This window comes from Rhincodon typus, chromosome 30 (assembly GCF_021869965.1).
Source record: "Rhincodon typus isolate 14 chromosome 30, sRhiTyp1.1, whole genome shotgun sequence".
Lineage (NCBI taxonomy): Eukaryota > Metazoa > Chordata > Chondrichthyes > Orectolobiformes > Rhincodontidae > Rhincodon > Rhincodon typus.
This window is the reverse complement of record NC_063361.1, coordinates 33,916,259-33,939,404: the sequence shown is the minus strand read 5'-3', so window position 1 is coordinate 33,939,404 and position 23,146 is coordinate 33,916,259. Positions and strand designations below refer to the sequence as shown.

General features: G+C 39.7%; 1 protein-coding gene across 2 annotated transcripts in view; it reads left to right on the top strand.

The window, feature by feature from the left end:
• The window catches only part of npepps (aminopeptidase puromycin sensitive), a 139,258-nt gene extending 117,166 nt beyond the window's left edge, over window positions 1-22,092 (top strand). Inside the window, exons 18-22 of one of the 2 annotated variants that reach the window (XM_048614467.1) lie at window positions 1,476-1,532; window positions 4,653-4,760; window positions 8,982-9,137; window positions 15,987-16,034; window positions 20,945-22,092. In XM_048614467.1, coding sequence (XP_048470424.1) covers window positions 1,476-1,532; window positions 4,653-4,760; window positions 8,982-9,137; window positions 15,987-16,034; window positions 20,945-21,097 — 522 coding nt within the window. In that variant the 3' untranslated portion in view covers window positions 21,098-22,092. Of the gene's footprint in view, window positions 1-1,475; window positions 1,533-4,652; window positions 4,761-6,301; window positions 8,944-8,981; window positions 9,138-15,986; window positions 16,035-20,944 lie in introns of those variants that run through there. The other variant, XM_048614468.1, reaches the window with a different exon arrangement.
• The last annotated feature ends 1,054 nt before the right edge of the window (window positions 22,093-23,146 follow it).

Sequence of the window (23,146 nt, the reverse complement as noted above, 5' to 3'; positions counted from 1 at the left end):
GTGAAGAAGGTGTTTTCTCAAAGTTCTGATCAATGAAGGCATAGGAGTCGGGATTTCATGTTATAGCTGTATAGGACATTGGTGAGGCCACTTTTGAAATACTGCATACAATTCTGGTCATCCTTCTATAGGAAGGATGTTGTTAAACTTGAGAGGGTGCAGAAAAGATTTACAAGGATGTTGCCAGGACCAGAGAGTTTGAGCTATAGGGAGATGCTGAATAGGTTGTGGCTTATTTCCTGGAGCGTTGGAAACTGACGTGTGATCTTCTTGAAGTTTAAAATTATGAGGGGCATGTATTGGGTGAATAGCCAAGCTCTTTTTCCTAGGTTGGGAGAGCCCAAAAATAGAGGGCATAGGTTTAAGGTGAGGGGGGAGAAATTGAAAAGGACCCAAAGGGTAACTACTACACGCAGAGGGTGGTGAATGGAATGAGCTGCCAGAGGAAGTGGTGGAGACTGATACAATTACAACATTTAAAAGGGATCTATATGGGTATACGAGTAGGAAGGGTTTAGAGGGATTTGGGCCAAATACTGGCAAGTGGGACTAGGTCAAAATTAGGATGTCTGGTCAGTGTGGATGAGCTGGACTGAAGGGTCTGTTTCTGTGCTATATGACTCTGTATATGGGCCTGCTGCTCTATTCAATACGATTGTGGCTGATGTTCTACTTCACTCCACTTTCCCATTTTCCAACCCATTTGTTTTTCTGGGGAACCAAAAAAATCAATCTTTCAGCCTTAAATGTGCTTGACATTTGAGTGTCTACAATGATCTGTGACAAAAGATTCCAAATATACACAACTGTCAGCTTTAAATGATCGATCCCTTCTGAAGGTGGAGGAAAATTTAAAAATGAAGAAGGACATGGCTATGGAGAAATTTGAAAATAAAATATTAAAATTCAGATTTCTCAGACTGTAAGATATCTGCAAGCATTTCATGGAATGTGGGATACATCTCAAGTTCTGCAGGATTTTACAATCTTATAAAATAAGAGCATTCTTAAACAAGTTCTGCAGTTTTATTTAATCCACTCGACCACTTTTGCTAATCTATTTTAATATCTGAACAAAAGACTTGGGGTGGGGTGGGAAACTTGCATTTATGTAGTGCCAAAGCACTTTACAGCCAATGGAGTAAGGTTTAAAACATGTATATATTTTATCCTTTTGAATGTACTTTTACTGAACCAATGTAAAACTCACTAATTCTTTGTTACAAGCAACTTATGTTTGTGTTTAGCTTTGCCTGAAATTTAAAGTAGTGTCTGATCTGTTACTATTGTATTCCGCAGTAAGAACTGTGGAATCCCTGCTTTTCAAATATCCACCAGGGAATCCCTCTGTTATGGCTCATAATCAAGGTTCCGTACGAAATGGAAAGTTGTTATTGTTGTGTCCTTTTCAAATAAATAAGGACAACTTGTATTCGTTCAAACAGGAAATCATCTGTTTTATGTTTTCTCCTCAGGTATATTTAACAGTTCTGAAGCATGGAGACTCTACAACGCTAGATACAATGTTAAAGGTAAGTGGCTGCTTCTATACCTAAAACTTTGATAACATTTTATAATAATTTTCTGTTTTAGCATAGTTGCATTTAATTTTTTTAAAAAGTTATGACAAGTCACAGTTTTCTCCAAAGCAATGCAGAGCTGGAAGATCCCACTTAGGATTCACATTTTGTGCTGAGCTAAATAACCTTAATCAGATCAACATTAGAAACAGCCAGCAGTGCCTGAAGTGCCCAAGATGAGTACTGACGAAAGTTTATGTCACTGATCACTGTCCAGTGATTCTCAGTAGAAGGTGATATATTTTTAATCTCCCTGTTGAGGGCTTTAGTGATAAACTTATGGAGCCGTTGGAACTTGAACCTAGATCTTCTAGCACGGAGTTAAGGATATTACTGTTGCACCACAAGAGACCTCATTGGATGGATATGATGTTTTCTAAATTAATCTGTTTTTCTAATCAGCCTATTCAGAGATGCTATCAATGCCTTTGGAGCAGGTAGGACTTTAACCCCAGCCTCCCGGTCTGGGGTAGGGACATTGCCACTATGACACAAGCGCCCGGGAAGGGTATGATTTTTTTTTTTTTTTAAATTGTGGAAGGACATAATTATTAAGACAGAATTAAGTTCAGCTGTGTTGCCTTTGGCAGTTAAATAGCTTCTTGCTCCTGTTCAGGGCTCACAATTGGACCGGGGGTGTCAGGCACAGCCTGTACTGGAGTTGACGTTTTCAACAAAGGAAGGAAACTGGGAATGATCTTAAGTTTAAAAAATGATTTTGTGTCCCTTTATAACTTTCAATTGTAGTTTTTGTTTAATTTGTCTAGCTCAAAGTTTTCAATCTAAAGTTTCTTCCTGCAGAATCTGGTCATTTACAGCCATGCTGCCATTTTGATTGAGACTGCCTAACTGCTGGGAATACATTGTACCTGAAGTGTTCAAGGACTCTGTTTGCTTTGTCACATAAATATCAGGGGCTGGTGTGATGTAAAATTCCATTGCTGCAAAAAGCCTTTTGCTAAATTGCTTTGAATATTTCAGATCAAAAGCAGTGAAATTTTATTCTGTTTTTGACACTGCTTGTTCTTAATACTGCTCTGTATACTAATAAAATGAATTAGGACTTATGTTCATAGAGTCACACAGCACAGAAACAAACCCACCGGTCCAACTTATTTGTGTGAACCAGACATCCCAATCTGACCTAGTCCCACATGCCAGCATTTGGCCCATATCCCTTTAAACCCTTCCTATTCATATACCCACCTAGATGCCTCTTTAAATATTGTAATTTACCTACCACCACCACTTCCTTTGGCAGCTCATTCCATACAAACACCACCCTCTGCGTGAAACAGTTACCCCTCAGGTCCTTTTTAAATCTTTCCCCTCTCACTTTAAACCTATGCCCTCTAGTTTTGGACTCCCCATCCTTGGAAAAATACCTTGGCTATCCACCCTATCCGTGCCCTTCATGATTTTATAAACATGCTATAAGATCATCCTTCGGACATAATGAGTATTTTCAAAAATGTTTCCTTAAAATGGACTTTTCAGCCTCCATCCTGAAAGGTATACAAGGAAGGACTTTGTAGAGATTCTCAGTGAAATAAAAGAGCTCAATTCTGATTCTTAATTGGAAATTGAAACTCAAACTGATCAAATAAGATCAAGACTAAAGTCAGGGACCATACCTTCCACATGTACCCATGGATGGCACTGTCCATCAATTGCATGGTTCCACCTCATATAAATGGTTGGTAACCTGTTTTCATTTTTACAGCTGTTTAATGTTAGCACATTCGCTGCATGCAAAATTTCTATATGTTTATGACTGCCTGCAGATATACAGGATGACAGCGCCATCCACAGGATTTAATTGTTATTACACATTGCCTGTGCAGTTTAAATGATAAAACTTTGACAGACACAACATGCATACAGTTCATGGGGAAAAGGTAGTGCAAGGGGCGATCAATCAGAATTTGTAGAGAGAAAAGTTAGAATTTTGGAAGAATCCTTCAAGAAGAAAAATGCTTTTGTTATTGTATTCTGTATTGTGAAATGTCTTTCAATGTTTAATGAGGAAGAACTTGCATTTATAAATGCATCTGTCAAATTCTCAGGAGGTCTTTCAATCCGTCATAAGGGTTTGATGTACAGTTGCTATTTTATAGTAGAATCCGACTTGTGCGGAGTGATGGCCCACAATGTCATTGTTCATCTCGGATTGGCCATGTCTAATGTCTGAGCTGTGAGATGGGGCCTTCAAACGTGAATGACTCCCTCAGCAGGTCACTTGAGAATTAGCCTGGATTTCATGTTCAGGTCTGGAGTAGAGTTTGAACCCACAAGGTTCTGATTAATTTATGATGCTGCCCTGAACCAAGTCTGACATCAAATAAACTATAATGAATTTTAGAATCATGACCAACCAAAATTGTTAACACTGATGCTTAGTGTGAGCTGTGGGCTGAAAACAAATTATTGTTTCCTCAAAAAAAAAATCTCAAGCTTCCATCAGTTAGTATGGAAAGATAAGTAAATTGATCATTTTTTTCTACTTGAACAGAGAAAGTTAAGAGATGTGTTGGGGGTACTCCATATGGAGTTTCAGTAAGCTAAATCCAAAAGGGCTAGTTCGACTGTTTCATGAATCAGTAACTAGAAGGCATAATAATGCCATCAAAAGAACAAAGGAAGAAGTCAAGTTTTCTTGCTCAAAAGATTTAGTGCATAGATTGGACAATGAGAAATGGTGATAGGTGCATAATTTGTAATAGCTTTCAAAGGAAAGTGGGTAAAAACATGAACAAGGAAAATTTAATAAAGTGGGTGGTAAGGTTAGTGGATTGGATGGCTCTTTGAGAATTGAGAGTTGTAGTGTGCCAAATAGCCACAACATGGGCTGTATAATTCAGTGCTTCTAGATTTTAATATCTTGGAAGGTGAGTACAGAGGCTAAATTTGAAAATAAGATGGAAAATTGAAAATCTCATGCTCGTTCTTGGTCACATTGAAGATGACTGCATGAACAGAAGTCCTTTTGGGGAAGGGAAATTGCATAGAAAGTTATAAAATGCATATTTTCAAATGCTATTTAGACTAATCAAACCCCCTTCCTTTTTACAGCTACATAATCAAGCAGATCTACAAGAAGAGAAGGTCCGAATTGAAAGGTTATTGGGTGCTATCTCACACCCTGACCTCATTCAGAAGGTTTTGACCTTTGCTATGTCGGTATGTTACTTCTTACTATCCATCAAATGATTGTCCAGGTTACTTCCATTGCAGTTTCCTGTTGTGCATTAAATTGCAAGTGAGACCAAAGTGCACAACGGAAAGGCCACAGGAAGATCTTCTGTCCCCTACCTGCATGCATTTCCATCAAATGAAATTCAAACGCTTGAGAAGATCCTTCAGGACTTCATTGTGTAACTGGTGACAACTTCCCACAAATACCCTCATATCTGAAAATAAATACCTTCCTTCACAATTAGTACTTCCTTCACTGAGCTGTGTGTTAGTCATATTTTATAATAATCTCCAGTACTTTTAATTTTCACTTAAAAATGAATATTTAAATTTTAATTCACATTTTATCTTTTGGCAGTTCAAGGATTGTTAGTTTTGTATCTTTAGAAATGAATTATTCTATTTGTAGTGCCTGATTCTTTTGCTGCTTTTCCTTCATTCTCTCAGTCTCTGCTGAGCTGTGATGTGGCACTGATACAAGGGGATTTACCCATCCATAAAGTTTTTAGTTAGTAAACCATCTTTAATTCCTGTACTTCCTCTTTCCCTTTTTCTATACATGGATCTCAAAACTGCACACTACTTTGATAGAGAACCTCAGGATACATAAGACACTTCTCCCTATCCCACTTTTATTTGCAGAATCATTACATGAGGTTCCAAAAGAACAAGTTCATGGCACCACAGATACTCTTAAGACCCAGACCTGATTTGAGCCACTCATGAAACCTCCTGCAGCCACAGTCATTTAACCAATTGTAGGATGCAAAGTCGAGTTAATCAATACTTTTAACTGAGAAATGCTCATGGTTACTTGTAAATGAAAATGGTGGAAAGAACTAAACCTGTATTAGCATTAATCTTGTCACCTCTCAAACTAGTGCATACTAGCTTTCTGAGAAAAGGGCTTAGTTTATAGATGCCAGTAATGATTAGCGTAGCTGACAATTTAAACTTTCCCCATCCTGGTCCCTATCCTGTTCCACTTAACTAAGCATGGAGAAGTTCCTAACATTTGATTGGTATGTCTCTTTAAGAACGAAAACTGAAGATCAGAAATTAGTCCTATTTGCAAGTACTACCTTGATAATATACAGTTATATTGCTGATAAAATTCAAGTGAAATTACATCATAGTTAATATTATTAAGCTTGAATTTCCCCCATCAAATCTAGCATCAGGAAATATTCTGTTCAATTTAAACTTAACAGTTACCAGTTGTTGGTTTGTGTGCTGCATCTCTCTGAGCACAAACTAAGCTAGAGTGCCCCATAGAAGGTTCATTCCTGCTGTTGTTGAGGAACATTTTCAAACTTCTTTAGAGAAGTGTGTTTGGTTTCAGACTCTCTCTCTTCAGGATGCTTGGGAATAGAAAATAACCCAAGTTTCCAAATCCACCAACAACTTCCCTTGTAATAACTGTCAGACCCATGTCTGTGCCATTTCCCCTGATGCACACTCTTCTAACTGGCTGGTCTGCTCAGGGGCCTAAACCACAGGTTTTCTGTCACTCTTTTTCCCTGCAGGATCTGCTCACCACCAGCTGGGAGGGTGCGACATTCTCAGCCACGGTATTCTCCATGAATGAACCACCGAGATGAGATGATCCACTAACAGGAGATGCGCTTATAGGGGGTGTGAGCAGACTACGCTTTGAAAAGAGTAAATCAAAGAAAAAATAGTGTTGTTGGAAACTTGACTACTGCAATAACCTTCAAATTTGTGTTTTACTTTCTTAGTTACATTAGTATAAACATGCTGGAAAAACATTATTGTACGTGGTACATTCTGTTCTTTTCATTAAGCTGGACTTTAGTGGGATTTATAGTTTGTTTTCATTTGCAGCTGTATTATGAAAAAAAGCCCTAGAGATTTAGCCCTTGTTTGCCATATTGACATCTTAAATAGTGGGTTTTAAGTTAAGGTAGATGAGTTAGCTATAGATTCCTGCCCCTGTAAATGGTAATGGATCCTTCTGCTCTGTGCACGCAGTGCACAAACTAGAACAACTGATATCACTGCCCCACTGCATGAGCTTACCTGCCTTTACTGCTGCTGCTTGAAAATTATATTTGATTTTATGCTTACATTTGCATGTACAGAAACTTAGTGGATATATGTGTAGATTTATATCTGTAATGTATTAAAGTCACTTTTTTTATCACATTTTACCTGTCATTTTCACCACTACTTTTTGTCACTAATATAAAGCGTCATTACCTTGTAGCAATTTAATTGGCATTGTTGCTTGTACATTTTACAAGTTTTGCATTTAGTACTTGGTTCCTCTTTGTTACAATTACTTCTTGTAATACTTTCCTTTTTGCACCTTGCACTTGGGCCCCCGTTGTATGTACGAAGTGTATCCTCCAAATTTTCATGGATTTGCATCTGCTTGCATTTCCTGCCAACTTGTTCCTCTATAAACTTTGAAACCCACTTTTATAGGACATTCACCTTACCCAAGTCTACACAGTGAGCCACTCTTAATGTAATTGCTGATGGGAAGATATAAAGTGAAATAGTTATCTTGACAATTCACATTATAAATGTAGACATGAGTTTAGAATGAAAAAGATGAGAGCAAAGACAGAATGCTTGACTTCTCAAAGGAGATTAAATTGTTTCTGTACATCCTGGTTTAATTATCCAGTGCACCTGAGCCCTGCTTGATCCAAAGCCTGATTCCTTAAATGCAAGCCATTGAAGATTGACAAGATTTGAATTGGTAGTTATGGACGTGATGACTTGGAGAAGATAAAAAGCTGTAGAAATCCTTACTTTGGAATTACAAACACTTTGCAGACAGAAATAAGCCATTTTGCCCAAGTGATCTATTTGTCATTTATACTCCATGCAAGCCTACCCCCATGTAGCTAATTCTAGCAATACAACCTGCTATTTCTTTCCACCTTATGTTTGTCTAGCTTTCCCTTAAATGCTTTTATACTATTCGCCTTCACTACTTCCCACAGTCTTTCCTCTTTTTAGATCTGCAGGATTTTGAAAGCTAAGTAAAGTGTTACCTAACCACTTCAATTCTTTTGTTTTAACCTGGGTGCTATTCAGCATATGGGCAAAGCTACTGGTTTTTTCCTCCATTGTTATAGACAAACATTCTGAATTTCAGATACCTAAAATAATTCTAAGCAATAACAGTGGAATTTGAACTGATTCTAGATTGTAAAGCACTGGTCCTGATTATGGGGATTTGCAAAACCTTGAATATTATCCAAAAAATAAAATCATAGCCGAATTCAAACCCCACGGAATTGGTTTTATAAAATGTCTTGAACATGGTATAAGAAAATTAAACATTTCTTGCCTTGAACCAGTGGTTTTGTCTTTGTGTTGTTCTGCTTTTAAACCAAATGCTGGTTGAGTCTGAGAGGGATCATGAGAGGGAACATGGGAGGCAACCAGCATGAAGGCAATTATCATTCTTTCTTTGCTCCCTCTTTGTCATTCACCAACTCCCCTGACCACATAGAAAACAGATTCTTGTCTTCACGCAGTATGTCCTAACTTTATTCTTTATAGCTACCAGACAGATGGACAACTTTAAAGCATGTCTCCTGTGTTTCATGTTTATTTCTGATACTGAAAATTATGAAGTAAGGTTGGAAGTCATTGCACACTGATACTTGGTGGTTAACGCACTGTGAAACCATGTGAAGGAGGTCAAGTTAATGAATCCTATTTGTATGTTGATTGGCTCACATTTAGGAAAAGCAGCTGAGGGACCAGAGTCCTCTGAGATAGGGAAGATGAGTAATATGGGAAAACCACTTGTGATACCCACTTTCTTCACTTTTTAGGGACGCTGGTTGCTGCTGTAGTGTGTTTTGCTGCAAAGCCTGTGAATATCAGCTAAATACCATCAGCAACGATGTCCCGCCACAACTGAACAAACACCACCAATTATTGTCTGGATCTAGACAGGGACAAGTGGCCCACTTGGATAAGGTGACACAGACTGCTGTGGGTCATGAGGACCATACCTCAGCCAAAGTCATTACCTTTAGTGAAGGAATGAAAAAATGAAGAGGTGTTTAAGCCAATGAGCTATAAATATATTGTTTGGTTTGTTTCTGCACACAGTGCTTTAGCCTTCGTGGAATTGATTCACAGCAAAGGAAGAAAAATATTTTTAAAAATAAAAAGATTATTTTTAGGTTAACCACAGTGCTTTTGTTGCTCTTGTAGGAAGAGGTTCGTCCCCAGGACACAGTTTTTGTACTCGGTGGCGTATCAGGTGGAAGTTTAATGGGTAGGAAAGCTGCCTGGAAATTTGTAAAAGATAACTGGGAAGAACTGTACAATCGCTATCAAGGAGGCTTTTTAATAGCACGATTAATCAAGGTAAACACAGAAAATGTTCTCGATTGCCCTAAGTCCATTATGCCTTTACTTTTTCAATTCAAGGACTCTATATTCCTGAAGGAAGCAATATTTAGCTGTTCAAACCACTTCATAATGATGAGTCAGGTACTTAATGTGGTTGAGGTAGAGAACTGGCCTTGCAGAGAAGGATAACCCTAAAATGATGTCCTGCCACATCAAAGTGCAGTGTTTTGATAGTTATCATATTCCATTCCTGAACTATTACATTTTTATATGTATGTAGCATTATTCTACATTTTTCTGCTGCAAGTGTCCTATAAGAGGAGGAGCTGGGAAACATAGCTGGAATGTAGATTCCCAAATTGAGCTTGCTGCAGATTATCGGAATCACTGTACACTTATGTTTCCATTCATGGTATTACTGGACTGTCTGCCAAGACAGTCTTGTGTTTCTTTAACGGAGCAGACAGATCTGTGATCTCAACAACTAGGACTGAACAGCAGAAGCTTCAGCTTCAAGGAATTTAAGATGCCTTTTAAAAATATTTCTCAAGTTCTTTTCTTTGGTCGTGATTTCAAGGAATGTGTTTTTTTTCTTAAACTCTATCAGAATAATTTAATATTACAACGCAATCATACAGCCTCCAAGTTTATAAAAAATAACTTCTGTCAAGGAATATCGGAACAGACTTGCAGACGTGTTTCCACTCGCAGGCAGCATGATGAGTTATTTTACTCACCATTACCTTCCCTTCAAGAAGGTAGTATATGTGGGGAGCAAGTCCCTTAGCAGATTACCCAACCATAAGAGTTATTTTCTGTCTGAGAACTCATGGAATTCAGTTGCAATCCTTCTCTAGCTTGCACCCTGTCTTAGCCTGTGCCACTGCTTCCTCAGTCGAGTTGAATTAGGTTTATTGTCACATGTACTCACGTAAGCACAATGAAAAGTTTACAGGCCACTACTTAGTGCCAGCTTAGGAACAAAGGTACCTAGGTACAGAATCTTGGTATAAAGCAGAAAAATAAAGAAAACAAAGTTTAAAAAGTTAAACATTACAGTCCCCCTTACTAAAAAGTAGAAAATTAAAGAAACACATTTAACAAAAGAAGAACAAAGAAACACCATTAACACTGATTTAGTTGAGCGCTAATCTAGATTTATATAGTACCCGCAAATTGCTATCATTCCAAATGTTTAGTGAAGTAGAAAATAAAGCAATGCTCTGAGCACTTAGTATAGTTTGAGGGAAGGGGGATGATGTTTGCGGGTTGGCAGAGCTTGCTTATTGTTGGACTGTCTGCCAAGACAGTCTTGTGTTTCTTCAACAAAGCAGGAGCAGAAGCTCCTGGGGATGATGGACATTGAAAAGGTGTTTGGATGGGTGGCGGAGTGGTGAATTCGTGGTTTGGACCAGTAGTGCTGAAGGCACTGCCATTTTTGATGGAGCAAAAGTGCAGGGATCAATGCAGACCAGACCCCACAGTGGTTACAGTGACTGTGGAGAGAGTTACAAAAGCAACAGCAGTCAGTTCAATTGGAGAGATTTTTAGGTTAAGACAAGAGCTTTGAATTTAATTTTAGGAACAGGAGTAGGCCATTTAACCCATTGAGCCTGTCCCACCATTCAACACAATCACGGCTGATCAAACATTTCGATGCCTTTTACCCATCTCGCCCAATAACCCATGTATGCCACTGGTGGTCAGGAATTTATCAACCTCTATCTTAAACATACTAAAAGACTGAACATCCTTAGCCTTCTGTAGTAGAGAATTCCAAAGGTTCACAACCCTCTGAGTAAAAAGGTTTCTGCTCATCTCGGACCTAAGTGGCATCTCCCTTTTTTTAAATTGTTTCCCTTGTTTCTAGACTCCCCAGCCAGGGGAAACATTGTGCCTGCATCTACCCTGTCTAACCCTTCTAAGTATTCTACAAGTTTCAAAAAGATAATCTCTTTTTTTTTCTTTGAAACTCCAGAATACAGTTCCAGTTTGCCCAGTATCTCCTCATAGGACAGTGCTGCCACCCAGTCAACAAGTCTGATGAGCATTTTTTGCACTCCCTTGATGGCAATAATATCTATCTTGAGATAGAGACTGGACTGTACACAGTACTGCGGGTTCAGTCTAACTAAGCTCCTACACAAATGAAGCAAGACTTAACTACTCCTGTGCACAAATCCTCTTGCAATAAAGGCTAATATTTCATTAGCCTTTCTAATAGCTTGCTGCAGCTGCATGTTAGCCTGCAGTGACTTTTTAACAAGGACACCTAGGTCTCTTTGTATGTCTACACTTTTCAACCTCTTATTATTTAAATACTCTGCACATCTGTTTCTCCTACTGAAGTAAAAACCTCAGATTTTGTACTTCTGCCATGTTTTTGTCCAATCATTAAGCCTGTTCAAATCCTCCTGAAGCTGGTTTGTAGCTTCCTCACAATACTGTTCCCCTTAACTTTGTATCATCCCAAATTTGGAAATAATGTATTTTGGACTCCCCTTCCAAATCATAAATATATATTGTGAACAGCTGGAGCCCAAGTGCTGATCCTCATAGTACTCCATTCATCACTGCCTGCCAATGCGAGAATGACCCATTTATTTCTACTGTTTTCTGTCTGTTGGCCAATTGATGATACATGCCAGTACATTACTTCCTATCCTATGTGCTTTAATTCTTCTAACCACCTTCCTGTAGGAGAACATTATCAAAACCATATCCCAGGAAAAGTATTTTTAAAGAGACCTAGATGGGTAGGGAATGATGCAAATGACGTTTAAAATTTATTTTCATTAAGTTTGGTGTTGGATAAACAGTCAAGCAGTATAGTGCTGTGTAGAGTTGTGAGTCTTAAAACCATAGAACCCCTACAGCATGGAAACAGGCCATTTGGCCCATCAAGTCCATACTGACCCTCCAAAGAACATTCCACCCAGACTCACCCACCTGTTTCCACACTGTAGGGATTCTATGATTCTGTCCTGTAATCTTGCATTTCCCATGGCTAAGCCACCTAGCCTGCATACCCCTGGACACTGTGCAATTTAGCATGGCCAATCCACCTAACCTGCACATCTTTGGACTGTGGGAGAAAAGCTGCACATACGGAGGAAATCACGAAGACATGGGGAGAATTTCCAACCCCACACAGTCACCCGAGCGTGGAATCCAAACCCAGGTCTCTGCCACTGTGAAGCAGCAGTGCTAACCACTGAGCCCCGTGCCACCCTAATGGAGAGTTTTGACTGGGGTCTCCATTTCTCCAGGGAATATACTGTGATTGGGCAGCACATAAAAGGAATCGAGGAGCACTCCTAAACAACTATCTGCATTTGCAAAGCAATGTTGACAAGGAAGAACATCTCGAGGCACTTTGCAGGCATGTAATTAGGAAAAAAGTGCTGAATCAAAATGAAATATTTGCAGTTGTAACCAGTTTTGTCAAAGTGATAGGTTTTAAGGAGATTCTGAAACAGAGAAGGAAGAAAGATTTAGAGAGGGAATTCTAGGGAACAGCCTAAGTCGATCAAAGGCACAGCTATCAATGGAAGCAGGTAAAATGGGGGCAAGAGATGTAGGAACCAAGAGTTCTTCGATGAAGGTTACAAGAAAGTGAGATGGTGCTTAATATGCTGTAGTCTGATCTGATGATTGTGTGATGGTTATGCAATACCTGAAGGAATGAAGATGGCAACTATACCATCTTCCTGGATTGGAGACAGTTAAATCCTTCGCTAGTAATAAGCCTATCAAACGTAGAGGTGAGGCAGTGGTTGAGAAAGGATTGTCTTGTACAGCAGCTAATCTGGTGGTGGTTGCAAGTAACTCTAACGGAGGATTACTAAACATAAAGCTAAGGTTTGCATTTGTATCATTGCCTTTCACAGCCTCAGGAAGTACCCAAAGCATTTTACAGGCAAAGAAGTATTTTTGAAATGTATTTAGTGTTGCATTGCAGTAAACATAGCAGCCAGTTTGTAAGCTTGATTTGATTATTGAGATCACTGGCATTCCTTTCTCATACTTCTTTTCCATACCTTCTGTTGCTGACAGATGTTCTCAAAGAATTATTTCCCTTCATTATAGGAGGTTCCTCCAGGTCAGTTTCTTCTGAGTGAGGGTTTCCCAGGTATTCCTTCAGGTACATACCTTGTGCAAGACATCTTTTAATATGGAAATGCTATTGCACATCAGCAGATACATGGTCCTTGACAGACGTAGATCCATTTCTAGTGGCAAGAAAACCTAGATGACTGGGGATCTCCCTATTCTGCAGCCTTCATCTGTCTTCACAGCTGTCCCACAAACATCTTTTATCTGAATCGCCACTGAGGACTTATTTTGGATTGCTTTGGTCTGGTTCCTCCACTCTGACCTTACTTTCATGACCCTGCCAGGAGTATGTAAATGCATGCAGTGTCACAAGCAGTCTTAACCACGTCATTGGTCATTGCAGATTGAAGACAGTCATCTCTCTATAACAGAAGTAATCACAGGTGACCTTAAAAATGGCATCTGTGGCTTCAAGATCTGATATGTTGCACAAGGATACAGAACTGATTTCCTCTCATCTTGAACTGTAAATATTCACCAACATGCTTTTCTATGCTGTATTGCCTTTTTGGGGTAATGTGGGGTACGAGGACAAGGTATCAGCATCATGCTGCCCTTATAATTTCCTACTGTATTTGCACAATATGACTTCTACTGTATTCATTGAAAAGGTCCCACTATCATAGGTCCTTGTAGAGGTATTCCATGGTTTCGGCATTCCTTTTTGAAGTCTCCCATGTCCCGATATAGGGATGACAATGCTAAGCGTCATTTGAGAGTGATGGAAATACTGATTGCTCACATTGCTAAGGACCCATTCTGCTTCTTATATTCTTCACACAAGTTAATGGGAATTGTGGCCGATGTATCCAGCCATAGCAGGGGTTATTGTTGTGTTTGTTGTGGGGCAACAACGATGCAGAGAACCTCAGAACAATAGATTGGTCAACAAGCCCAGGACCAACAGCTACTTCTAGTGACCTGCTGAACAGCTGCACATGAAGCCACCATAGTAGAAGGTCCCTCAGGATTTACAGGAGGCCCAGAGTTTTCAATCTTTGCTGTTTCCTTCAGATTAATAAGTTTCAAACAGGGTGGCACAATGGCTCAGTGGTCTAGCACTGCTGCCTCACAGCACCAGGGACCCAGGTTCAATTCCAGCCTTGGGTGACTGTCTGTGTGGAGTTTGCACATTCTCCCCGTGTCTGCGTGTGTTTCCTCTGGGTGCTCCGGTTTCCTCCCACAGTCCAAAGATGTGCAGGATAGGTGGATTGGCCATGCTAAATTGCTCATAGTGCCCAGGGATGTTTAGGTTAGGTCGGTTAGACATGGGAGATGGGTCTGGGTGGGATGCTCTTCAGAGAGGCAGTTGGGCTGAATGGCTAGTTTCCACACTGTAGGGATTCTGTGATTGTAGTCATATATATCTAAGTACAGTGAAAAGCTTTGATTGCAAGCACTACAGGCAGATCATAGTCAGCAAGGTCATAGAGATCATAGGGTTCTTCTTCAAAGTGAAGCATATAGGTTAAACTGCATAGGAGATGCATGAGGCAAGATCAAGATCAACATTATTTGAAGCTAGAGAGTCCATTCATGAGTCCAAAAACAGCAGGGAAGAAGCTGTTCTTGAACCTGTTGATGTGTGTGTTCAAGCTTCTGTATCTTCCTGTCAGAAGAGGTTATAGGAGAGCGTTACCGGTGTGGGGTGGGTCTTTGATGTTGGCAGCCATTCCGTGGCAATGAGAAATGTAAATGGAGTCCATGGATGGAAGATTGGCTTCTGTGATGATCTGGGCTGTGCACAATTTTCTGTAGTTTCTTACGGTCCTGGGCAGTGCAGTTGTCATACCAGGTCACTATGTATCCGGATAGTGTGCTTTCTTTGGTGTATCTGTAGAAGTTGATTAGGGTCATGCCGAATTTCCTAAGCTGCTGCTGAAGGAAGAAGAAGCATTGTTATGCCGCCTTGACCATTGCATCTATCTGTGAAGTCCAGGACAGGTGGTCAGTTATCGTCACTCCTAGGAACTTGACGCTGTCAATTCTCTCAACATCTGCTCCGTTGATGTAGCTGGGGGGTGTGTTCTCCTCCTTTCTTTCTGAAGAAAGAGAGGTTGTTATCATTGTACCATGACACCAAGCCCTCTATCTCCTTCCTGTATTCTGACTCAGTTATTTGATATCCGTCCTACTGTGGTGATGCTGTCAGCAAACATGTAGATGGCATTCGTTCGGAATTTGGCGACACAGTCAGTGTACAGGGACTAGAGTAGGGGGCTGAGAACACATCCTTGCAGGGCTCCAGTGTTGAGAGTTATCGTGTAGGAGGTGCAGTTGTTTGTCTTCACCCGAATGTGATGATCTGTTTTGATGATCTTCATTGAGGGTTTAAAGTAGGCTTGGAAGCTCCCCTCCTCTCCTTCAAATTGCAACATGGGATCTTGTGTGTCAGTCTGAAACTGCATTAGTATTGCATTAGAGTATCAGCTTAGATGTTGTGTTCAAGTCTTTGGAGTAGTAATTGAAGCCACAGCCTTCTGACTCTCGAGTTGAGCGTGCTGCTGACTAAGCCATGGTTAACACTACCCTATCTTCAGAAGACTACCCAGAAAAATTCCACTTAGTTATTCTGATAGTTGTAAGGTTGTACCATTTTTAATAAAATGAAGATTAGATTTTTTTGCCTTATCTCCAGAATATAAGGCAACAGGATCAGTTTCTCAACTAAATTCTGATTCCTTTTTCTTCAGTAGAAAGATATTTTGTAATCCACTTACTAACTGATCTTTTACCTCCCAAATTTAGCTAACAGTCGAAGGTTTTGCTGGTGACAAGATGGCTGCTGACATAAAGGTAAAAATAAATTCTCAATTATTTGCATGTAATATATTTTGTCAGTTTTTAGGGCTTAACTGTAAATGTTCCACAATTCCCATCCCAAGCCGTGGTGATTAATGTTCACCAGTTTTGTGTCAGTTTCATCAGTCTCAAATGTTGAATTTTTGATGGGGGACAAGGAACGAAATGGAAAAGTTAGTTGCATACAAATACAATAACAGTTTGTTATCTTCATATCTGTTTTGCTACTGAGAGTTTGACTACAGTGTGCCATCACTCCTAGATGCCTCCTGTTCATTTCAAAGCAAAACCAGAGCATTGCTAAATGATCAGGCCTGAGCAATTTACAGAATCCTCATACCTGCCAGTATCTCTGTAAAGTACATTGTGATACATTGGTGAATCGTGTTTGGACCCCTAAGCAATGGATTTGAAATCCCCAAGTGGGGGTGGGGGACCCCTTCGAACTACATCAGTTCTATAACGGGGAAACCCTGAGACCGTGCCTGTAGTTGCCGGCGAGTGTCCAGGAAGCTGTGTTGATGTTTGTAGGCAATATGCAGGAACGTTTCATTGTTTTCCTGGGATCCTAGACTGTGTGCCAATGAGTGTGTATATCCGCCATATGTAAACCTTCTTATTTAAAAAAACAACTGACCTGAAGAGGGATGTAGAAATGACTTTGGAGAAGGACCTGCACAGTTTAGGGGGCACTGCTTCCATCTGTTAACTTCAAGTGGGTTGTGAAGAATTAATTGGATGAAGAGGGTCTGGCATACCAGATTGATCAAATTATACTTTTGCTGCTTATTGGTAAGTGAAGCATTAAAACATGCAGTTACTGTTCAGTCATCGCAGCCTAGTGCAGTTTGTTACCTAGTTTCACATACTGAGAGTTCTAACCAGTTGTAAAAGGATGCTTAGAACTGTAGCAATCTCATTATCTTGTAATGGAATTAATTGTCTAAACTGAAGGGGAATTACTGAGACTGTAAAATGATTAATGGTTCCATCAATTGCTTATTGATTTTTTTTGTTTTGCAGAGTTTCCCAGAGGCAGTTTGCATGAGATGTTTCTCTTGCTGCCGTAAACTCTGTTGAAAAAGGAAACGGTTTTGTGTAAAATCCACCTTTAAAATGACTCAGCAGCTGAACGGAATTGTATAAATTTCTGAGCACAAGTGCAAAAAGTTCCATTAGTATGTGAGGCTGACCAGACTGCAGAAAGCTGTGTTATCTCTAACCTTTATATTAACTCTTATTATACTCCATTTCATGTTTTTGGTTGTTAGTATATACATTTCCTAACTGGGAGCTAATACTCTTGATCCAGCAGGTTTCATTAAGCTACTTGTGGTCAAATATTTTGCCTTTTTCTTCTTAATTGTCTCCTTTCCCAATCTTCAGAACAATTCTGGATACAAATAACATTATCCAGATTCTGCTGGTATCATTACTTCATAATCACAGAATAGTTACAGCCATTCGATTGTTGTCATTTGGGCTCTTTAGAGGAACGATTCACCAGTGCCACTCCCTGCCTTCTCCCCAAGTTTTTCTGTTGTACCTAAGGTGTTTCCAATTATGAAATTCCAATTGCATTGTTAACATATGGACATGAATACTGCAGATTAAGTGACAGAATGATAAATTCATCATGGTATATATTATTTCCACAAATGAATTTTAAATCTCATTTTAAATGTGTTTAAATGATTATGAACAGAACCTGATCACTGCTACTCCCAAACCAAAGAATAAAAGTGCACAAATAGGATATTCCTCAACATGTGATATTTCTCAGTTTGCAACAAGGAAAAACTAGGACTTTCTTTTAAGCAAGGATAAGATTGGTGGAGCCACCACGTATCATAAATATGCACTAAAATGTACCACCTGCAACATAATTTTTGAAAATCATACATAACATGTCCTAAGGATTTGAAATCCCTCGGTCAGACTAATTTATTAGCAATAACCAGAGTATACCGTTTTTTGGAAATCCACATTTTCTTTTCCTCTATGCAAGCAGTGTCCTCATTTTGATTTGGCAATGTTGAGTTCCTTATCTCGGTCTTGCTGCTAAGAGAGCAACGTTGAGTAGAGGATGGGTCAATACTCCTTTCCAGGACCATCTTAGAAAGGAAAGAAAAAAAATTGAAAAATCAAGTGAAGACTGACTCTGCTTCTGTCTCACATTTGGCAATTGCAAAGACTCTCAGCTATTTCTACTGTCTGCGGAACATTCAGAAACGAGAAGACTTCCAGACCCACCCTCTTGGGAGGGTATAGGTTCTCCATTTACATCACCTATTAACTTTTATCTAAACTAAAAATAACTCATTGTGAGGCATAACAGTGCTGATCCATGATGGGATAGCTTTTCCCAGTACAGTTGGATTGTTTGACTACTATAAGTACAGACAATTTAACCAAGAAGGAGCAGGCACTTTGACTGGTGCTCACCAGACTTTTCCATCCTAATATTTGTCGCTTTAAATCCCTCATATCAAACAATACTGTCTGAGGGATCTTGCAGTGCACTCATTGCTACATTTGCTGGCACAGACAAGAAGGAGACATTAAATAAATTATTCTTCCTGTTTTAGCCAGACCTGAAGTATGTGTTTTTTTTTAATTTTCTTATTCCTTTTTCCCCTCTCCAAGAAGAAGCAGTGGTATGTTTTCCCGGACCCTTTTGAAGTTTAATTAGAAACAGCCCACAGAAAATTCTTAAGGGTTAACCAAAGTAAAGTTTATCATCGAATCCCTACAGTGTGGAAAAGGCCCTACGGCCCAACAAGTCTACACAGACCCTCAAGAGCATCCCACAAAGACCCATCCCCCATAACCTACCTAATCTACACATCCCTGAACACGGACAATTTACCATGGTCAATCCACCTAGCCTGCACACCTTTGGACTGTGGGAAGAAACTGAAGCACCCAGAGGAAACCCACGCAGAAACGAGCAGAATGTACAAACTCCACACAGACAGTTACCCAAGGGTGGAATCGAACCTGGGTCCTTGGTGCTGTGAGGCAGCAGTGCTAACCACTAAGCCACCGTGCTGCACCCATCAGTACCTTCAAAACACGGGAATGGTTCAAGCCACATTGTTACACATGTATCCAAGAAAGAAAGAAGAGAAAACCAAAGATAATAAAATCATGAGGGGCATGGATAGGGTGAACAGCCAAGGTCTTTTTCCCAGGGTAGGGGAGTTCAAAACTAGAGGGCATAAGTTTAAGGTGAGAGGGGAAAGATTTAAAAGGACCTGAGGGGTAAACACAGAGGGTGGTGTTTGTATGGAATGAGCTGCCAAAGGAAGTGGTGGAAGTTGGTACAATTACAACATTTAAAAGGCATCTCGATGGTTACATGAATGGGAAGGGTTTAGAAGGATATGGGCCAAATGCTGGCAAATGGGACTAAATTAATTTTGGATATCTGGTTGGCATAGACAAGTTGGACTGAAGGGTCTGTTTCCATGCTGTACATCTGTGATTTTACATCAGAATTAGTTTGTGATTTAGAGTCCGCTAAGTCTATGTTGAGCTGAGTGTCTTTCAGTTGACTGTACACAACAACCTTTTGTAGGAGTTCAGTGCAGTTGACTTGCTGATGAAAGTGTCATATTTGTAAACTTGAAATTGGTTCACTTTGCAGGTGAAACACTGGTTTATTTTCAGGGATCAGACTTTTGAGAGCAGAGGCAGGCATTTAGCTAAGCTTGAGGCTGCTTACCTTTCAGGTGTAACAGACTAACAGACAAAGCCGTCAAGTTAAAGGCGAATGAAAGAAACCAGCAGTTTCAGTTGTGTCATTTAAAACAGTGTTAGAAAACTTAGCACATCTGGACTGAAGAAGAGTTGCATCAAACTTGCAATGTTAACTGTTGTTTCTGTGTCCACACAAGATGTCAGACCTGCTGAGTTTCTCACTTTTGTTTTGTTCTAGATTTCCAGCATCCAAAGTATTTTGCTTTAACTTCAGTCAGTGCATTGAGTTCAGACATTAGGCTAACAAGTTGGATTTTTACATCCTCTTGTCAAAAGCTTTTGCTTTTTCCTTGCAGCAGATAACTGTGGAATGATTTGCATTACGTCAAGTATTTGATTGTTTCCTTTGTTCAGAGCTGGCTGAGGTAGACATCTTGTCTACTAGTCATTCATGTTTACTTGACTGAAATGTCAATACAATGTAAGAAGGACTGACCGATCCCCTTCCTAACTCCCTACCTACACTCACCTTTACTGGCTCCATCCCCGCCTCTTCGACCTGTTTGTTTCCTCTCCACCTATCCTCTCCTCTATCCCTCTTCTATCCGCCTCCCACTCTCTCCCTATTTATTTCAGAACCCCCTTCCCCTCCCCCTTTTCTGATGAAGGGTCTAGGCCCGAAACGTCAGCCTCTCTGCTCCTATGATGCTGCTTGGCCTGCTGTGTTCATCCAGCCCTGCACCTTGTTGTCTCGGATTCTCCAGCATCTGCAGTTCCTACTATCTCTGATTCACATTTTAAGAGCTGATGGGTTTGCTTTTGTCCTGTTAATTGCTAGATGTTTCTGGAAGCAGTCAACTTCCTCATTCATTGTTCATTAGCAGCCATTTTAAAATCTGACTAGAGTCTCAAAAGAAAACTAGATAATATAGTTTCTTTTAAAAACAAATTACAATGTAGTAACTCTCTATTCCTGTTATCTGGAAACTATGGTGCCAAAACACACATTGCAATTGAAAACTGATGGTAAATTTGAAGCTTTTTCCAATATTTGAGCATGGGTCCTCTAAGATAAAAGCTACACTGTCCCCATTTTGTGAGCCACAGTGTTAGTCTCGGTACTGATTTAATTTTTCACCAGTGAAATTCATCTGTGTGCAAGTTGACATATCGTCATCATCACCTTGTCTCTTGAATTTCAGAGCTTTTTTGAGACTCATCCAGCCCCTGCTGCAGAGCGAACCATCCAACAGTCATGTGAGAACGTCCTGCTGAACGGAGCCTGGCTAAAGCGCGATGCAGAAGCCATCCAGCAATTTTTGATGCAACGTAAAGGGGCACACCCCACCGTGTGATCAAAAGACCCCTTGAGCCAGCATTACCCCACTGCCTTGCCGTGGGGAGGGGAGTTTGAAAGTATATTTCACAGCCAGAACCTGTCACCTATTAACATTGGTTGAAAATGAATGTAGTTAATACCTCATCTTAAAGAGAGAGAACAGAAAGCTACTGGCACCTGATACGAAATGTGTTGTTTGGAGTGACTTGTGTGTGCAGACAGTGACATGGCATCGTGCAGTCTTAATATGATGTTGGATTGGTGACAAGTTAGAACACTGAAGCAAGCCTGCTGGTTATATTGTGGTAATGTAATTCCTTCCCTCCTCTCTGGCCAAGGCAAGTTAATTCTTATTTAATTATTTCTAGGCCTCAGTTTAACCGTTGATGTCCTTCATAAAGAGGAAGAAACATCTCAGTAACAGCCACATTGAATAAAAATAGGAGATATAAAAAAGAGTATTAGAGCTTTCATTTAAAAAAAAAGGGTTAGGGACCTTTGAGAATAGGATGCATGAATTTTTGGTGTGTATACCCGGGGCCATTTTCACTGTTAAATTGCAATTTAGCACAGAAATAAATTGTTTTAAAGAAAAGATATAACTTTAATACTTGAGAAAACAGAGTTAAAGCCCCTTAACCTGGGAATACCACTAGAGAATAGCAACAAAAGTCAGTCCTGATTCCTGTGCTTATATATATCCATATTTGAAAGCCTTAAAACTGGTTCAAACTGGCATGTAACTGGGGGTGGGGGGGGATTGGGAAAAGACAATGTAAATGGTAGAGTTAACCTGAGAGTGAGAGAGCCAAGATGTACTAACCCTGCAAAATAAAGCATTCAGAGGAATGGGCTGTACCTCATTTTAACATAAATCCAATATTTAGTGTGGCTTCAGTTCACTTGGAGAAGGTCATCGAACTAATTGTCAAACTGCTTCCCTGAAATACTCGTTGTGCTTTTTGTTTTAAGATACAGTTGGTGTTAATAAAAAAAAAAAATTGTCAGTGATATGTCTCTTGTTTTTTTCTGTGCAATGTTATATCAGGTGGTGTTATGTATTCAAAGTCTGGGTGTGAATAAAGCCTAGGTTTAATTTTAAAATTCCGATCATACTGCACACCATTACAATATATTCTAATCACTTATTTCACTATAGCCTGGACCAGTTACTAGTCTGATGTACAGACTGAGGAAGGTATGGATGGGCAGTTTGTTAATTATTTAGATAGGAAAACATCTGTTTAACTTGATTAATATAACCAAGTTGTGGATCAGTTCGTATTTCCAGAATTAGAATTGGTGAGGAAAGATGTTGGGGGTGGTTGGGGGAGTGGGTGGTAGAATTGTGAATGTATCTACCTAAATCAAAAGCAACACGATGAGTTCAGAAGGCTATTTTGAAAATGAGAAAGTATATTGGATTCTCTACTTTATTAGTATACACTTAACAATACAAAAATACAGAAGTTATCCTTGAATGCTTTGTAAATCACTGGTTAGGCCTCAGCTGGAGCATGTGTGTTCAGTTCTTTGTGCAACACTTTTGGAATTCTTCCTAAATTTGGACAGGATATAGAAGACGTTTACAAACATGATATCAAAGATGAGGGATCACAGTTTACGTGGAGAGAGACTGGAGAAGTGGGGATTGTTTTCTTTAGAGCAGAAGTGATTTCATAGGTGTTCAAAATCATGATGAGAATAAAGATCTCCAGTGCAGAACATTGGTAACTAGAGAAGACAGATTTAAGGCAAAAGAGTCTGAGGCAATGTGAAATATTTCCGTTCCACGGTCAGTTAAGATGGTATGAAATGCATTGTCGGAAAGAATCGTGGAAGAAGACGCATTTGCAGCTTTCCAAAGGGAACTGATTATACACTTAAAGGAGCAATATGATAAATAATGGGCAAATGAGACTAATTGGATAGCTGTCCATAAGCTGACACAGGTTTGTACACTTGAGGTATTTAGTTGATGCAATATTCCACAGGATGGAAATAATCATAAGGGAACTAACCGTTTCGTGTCAGCAGTGATGTTTCACCCATAGAACCAAAAACT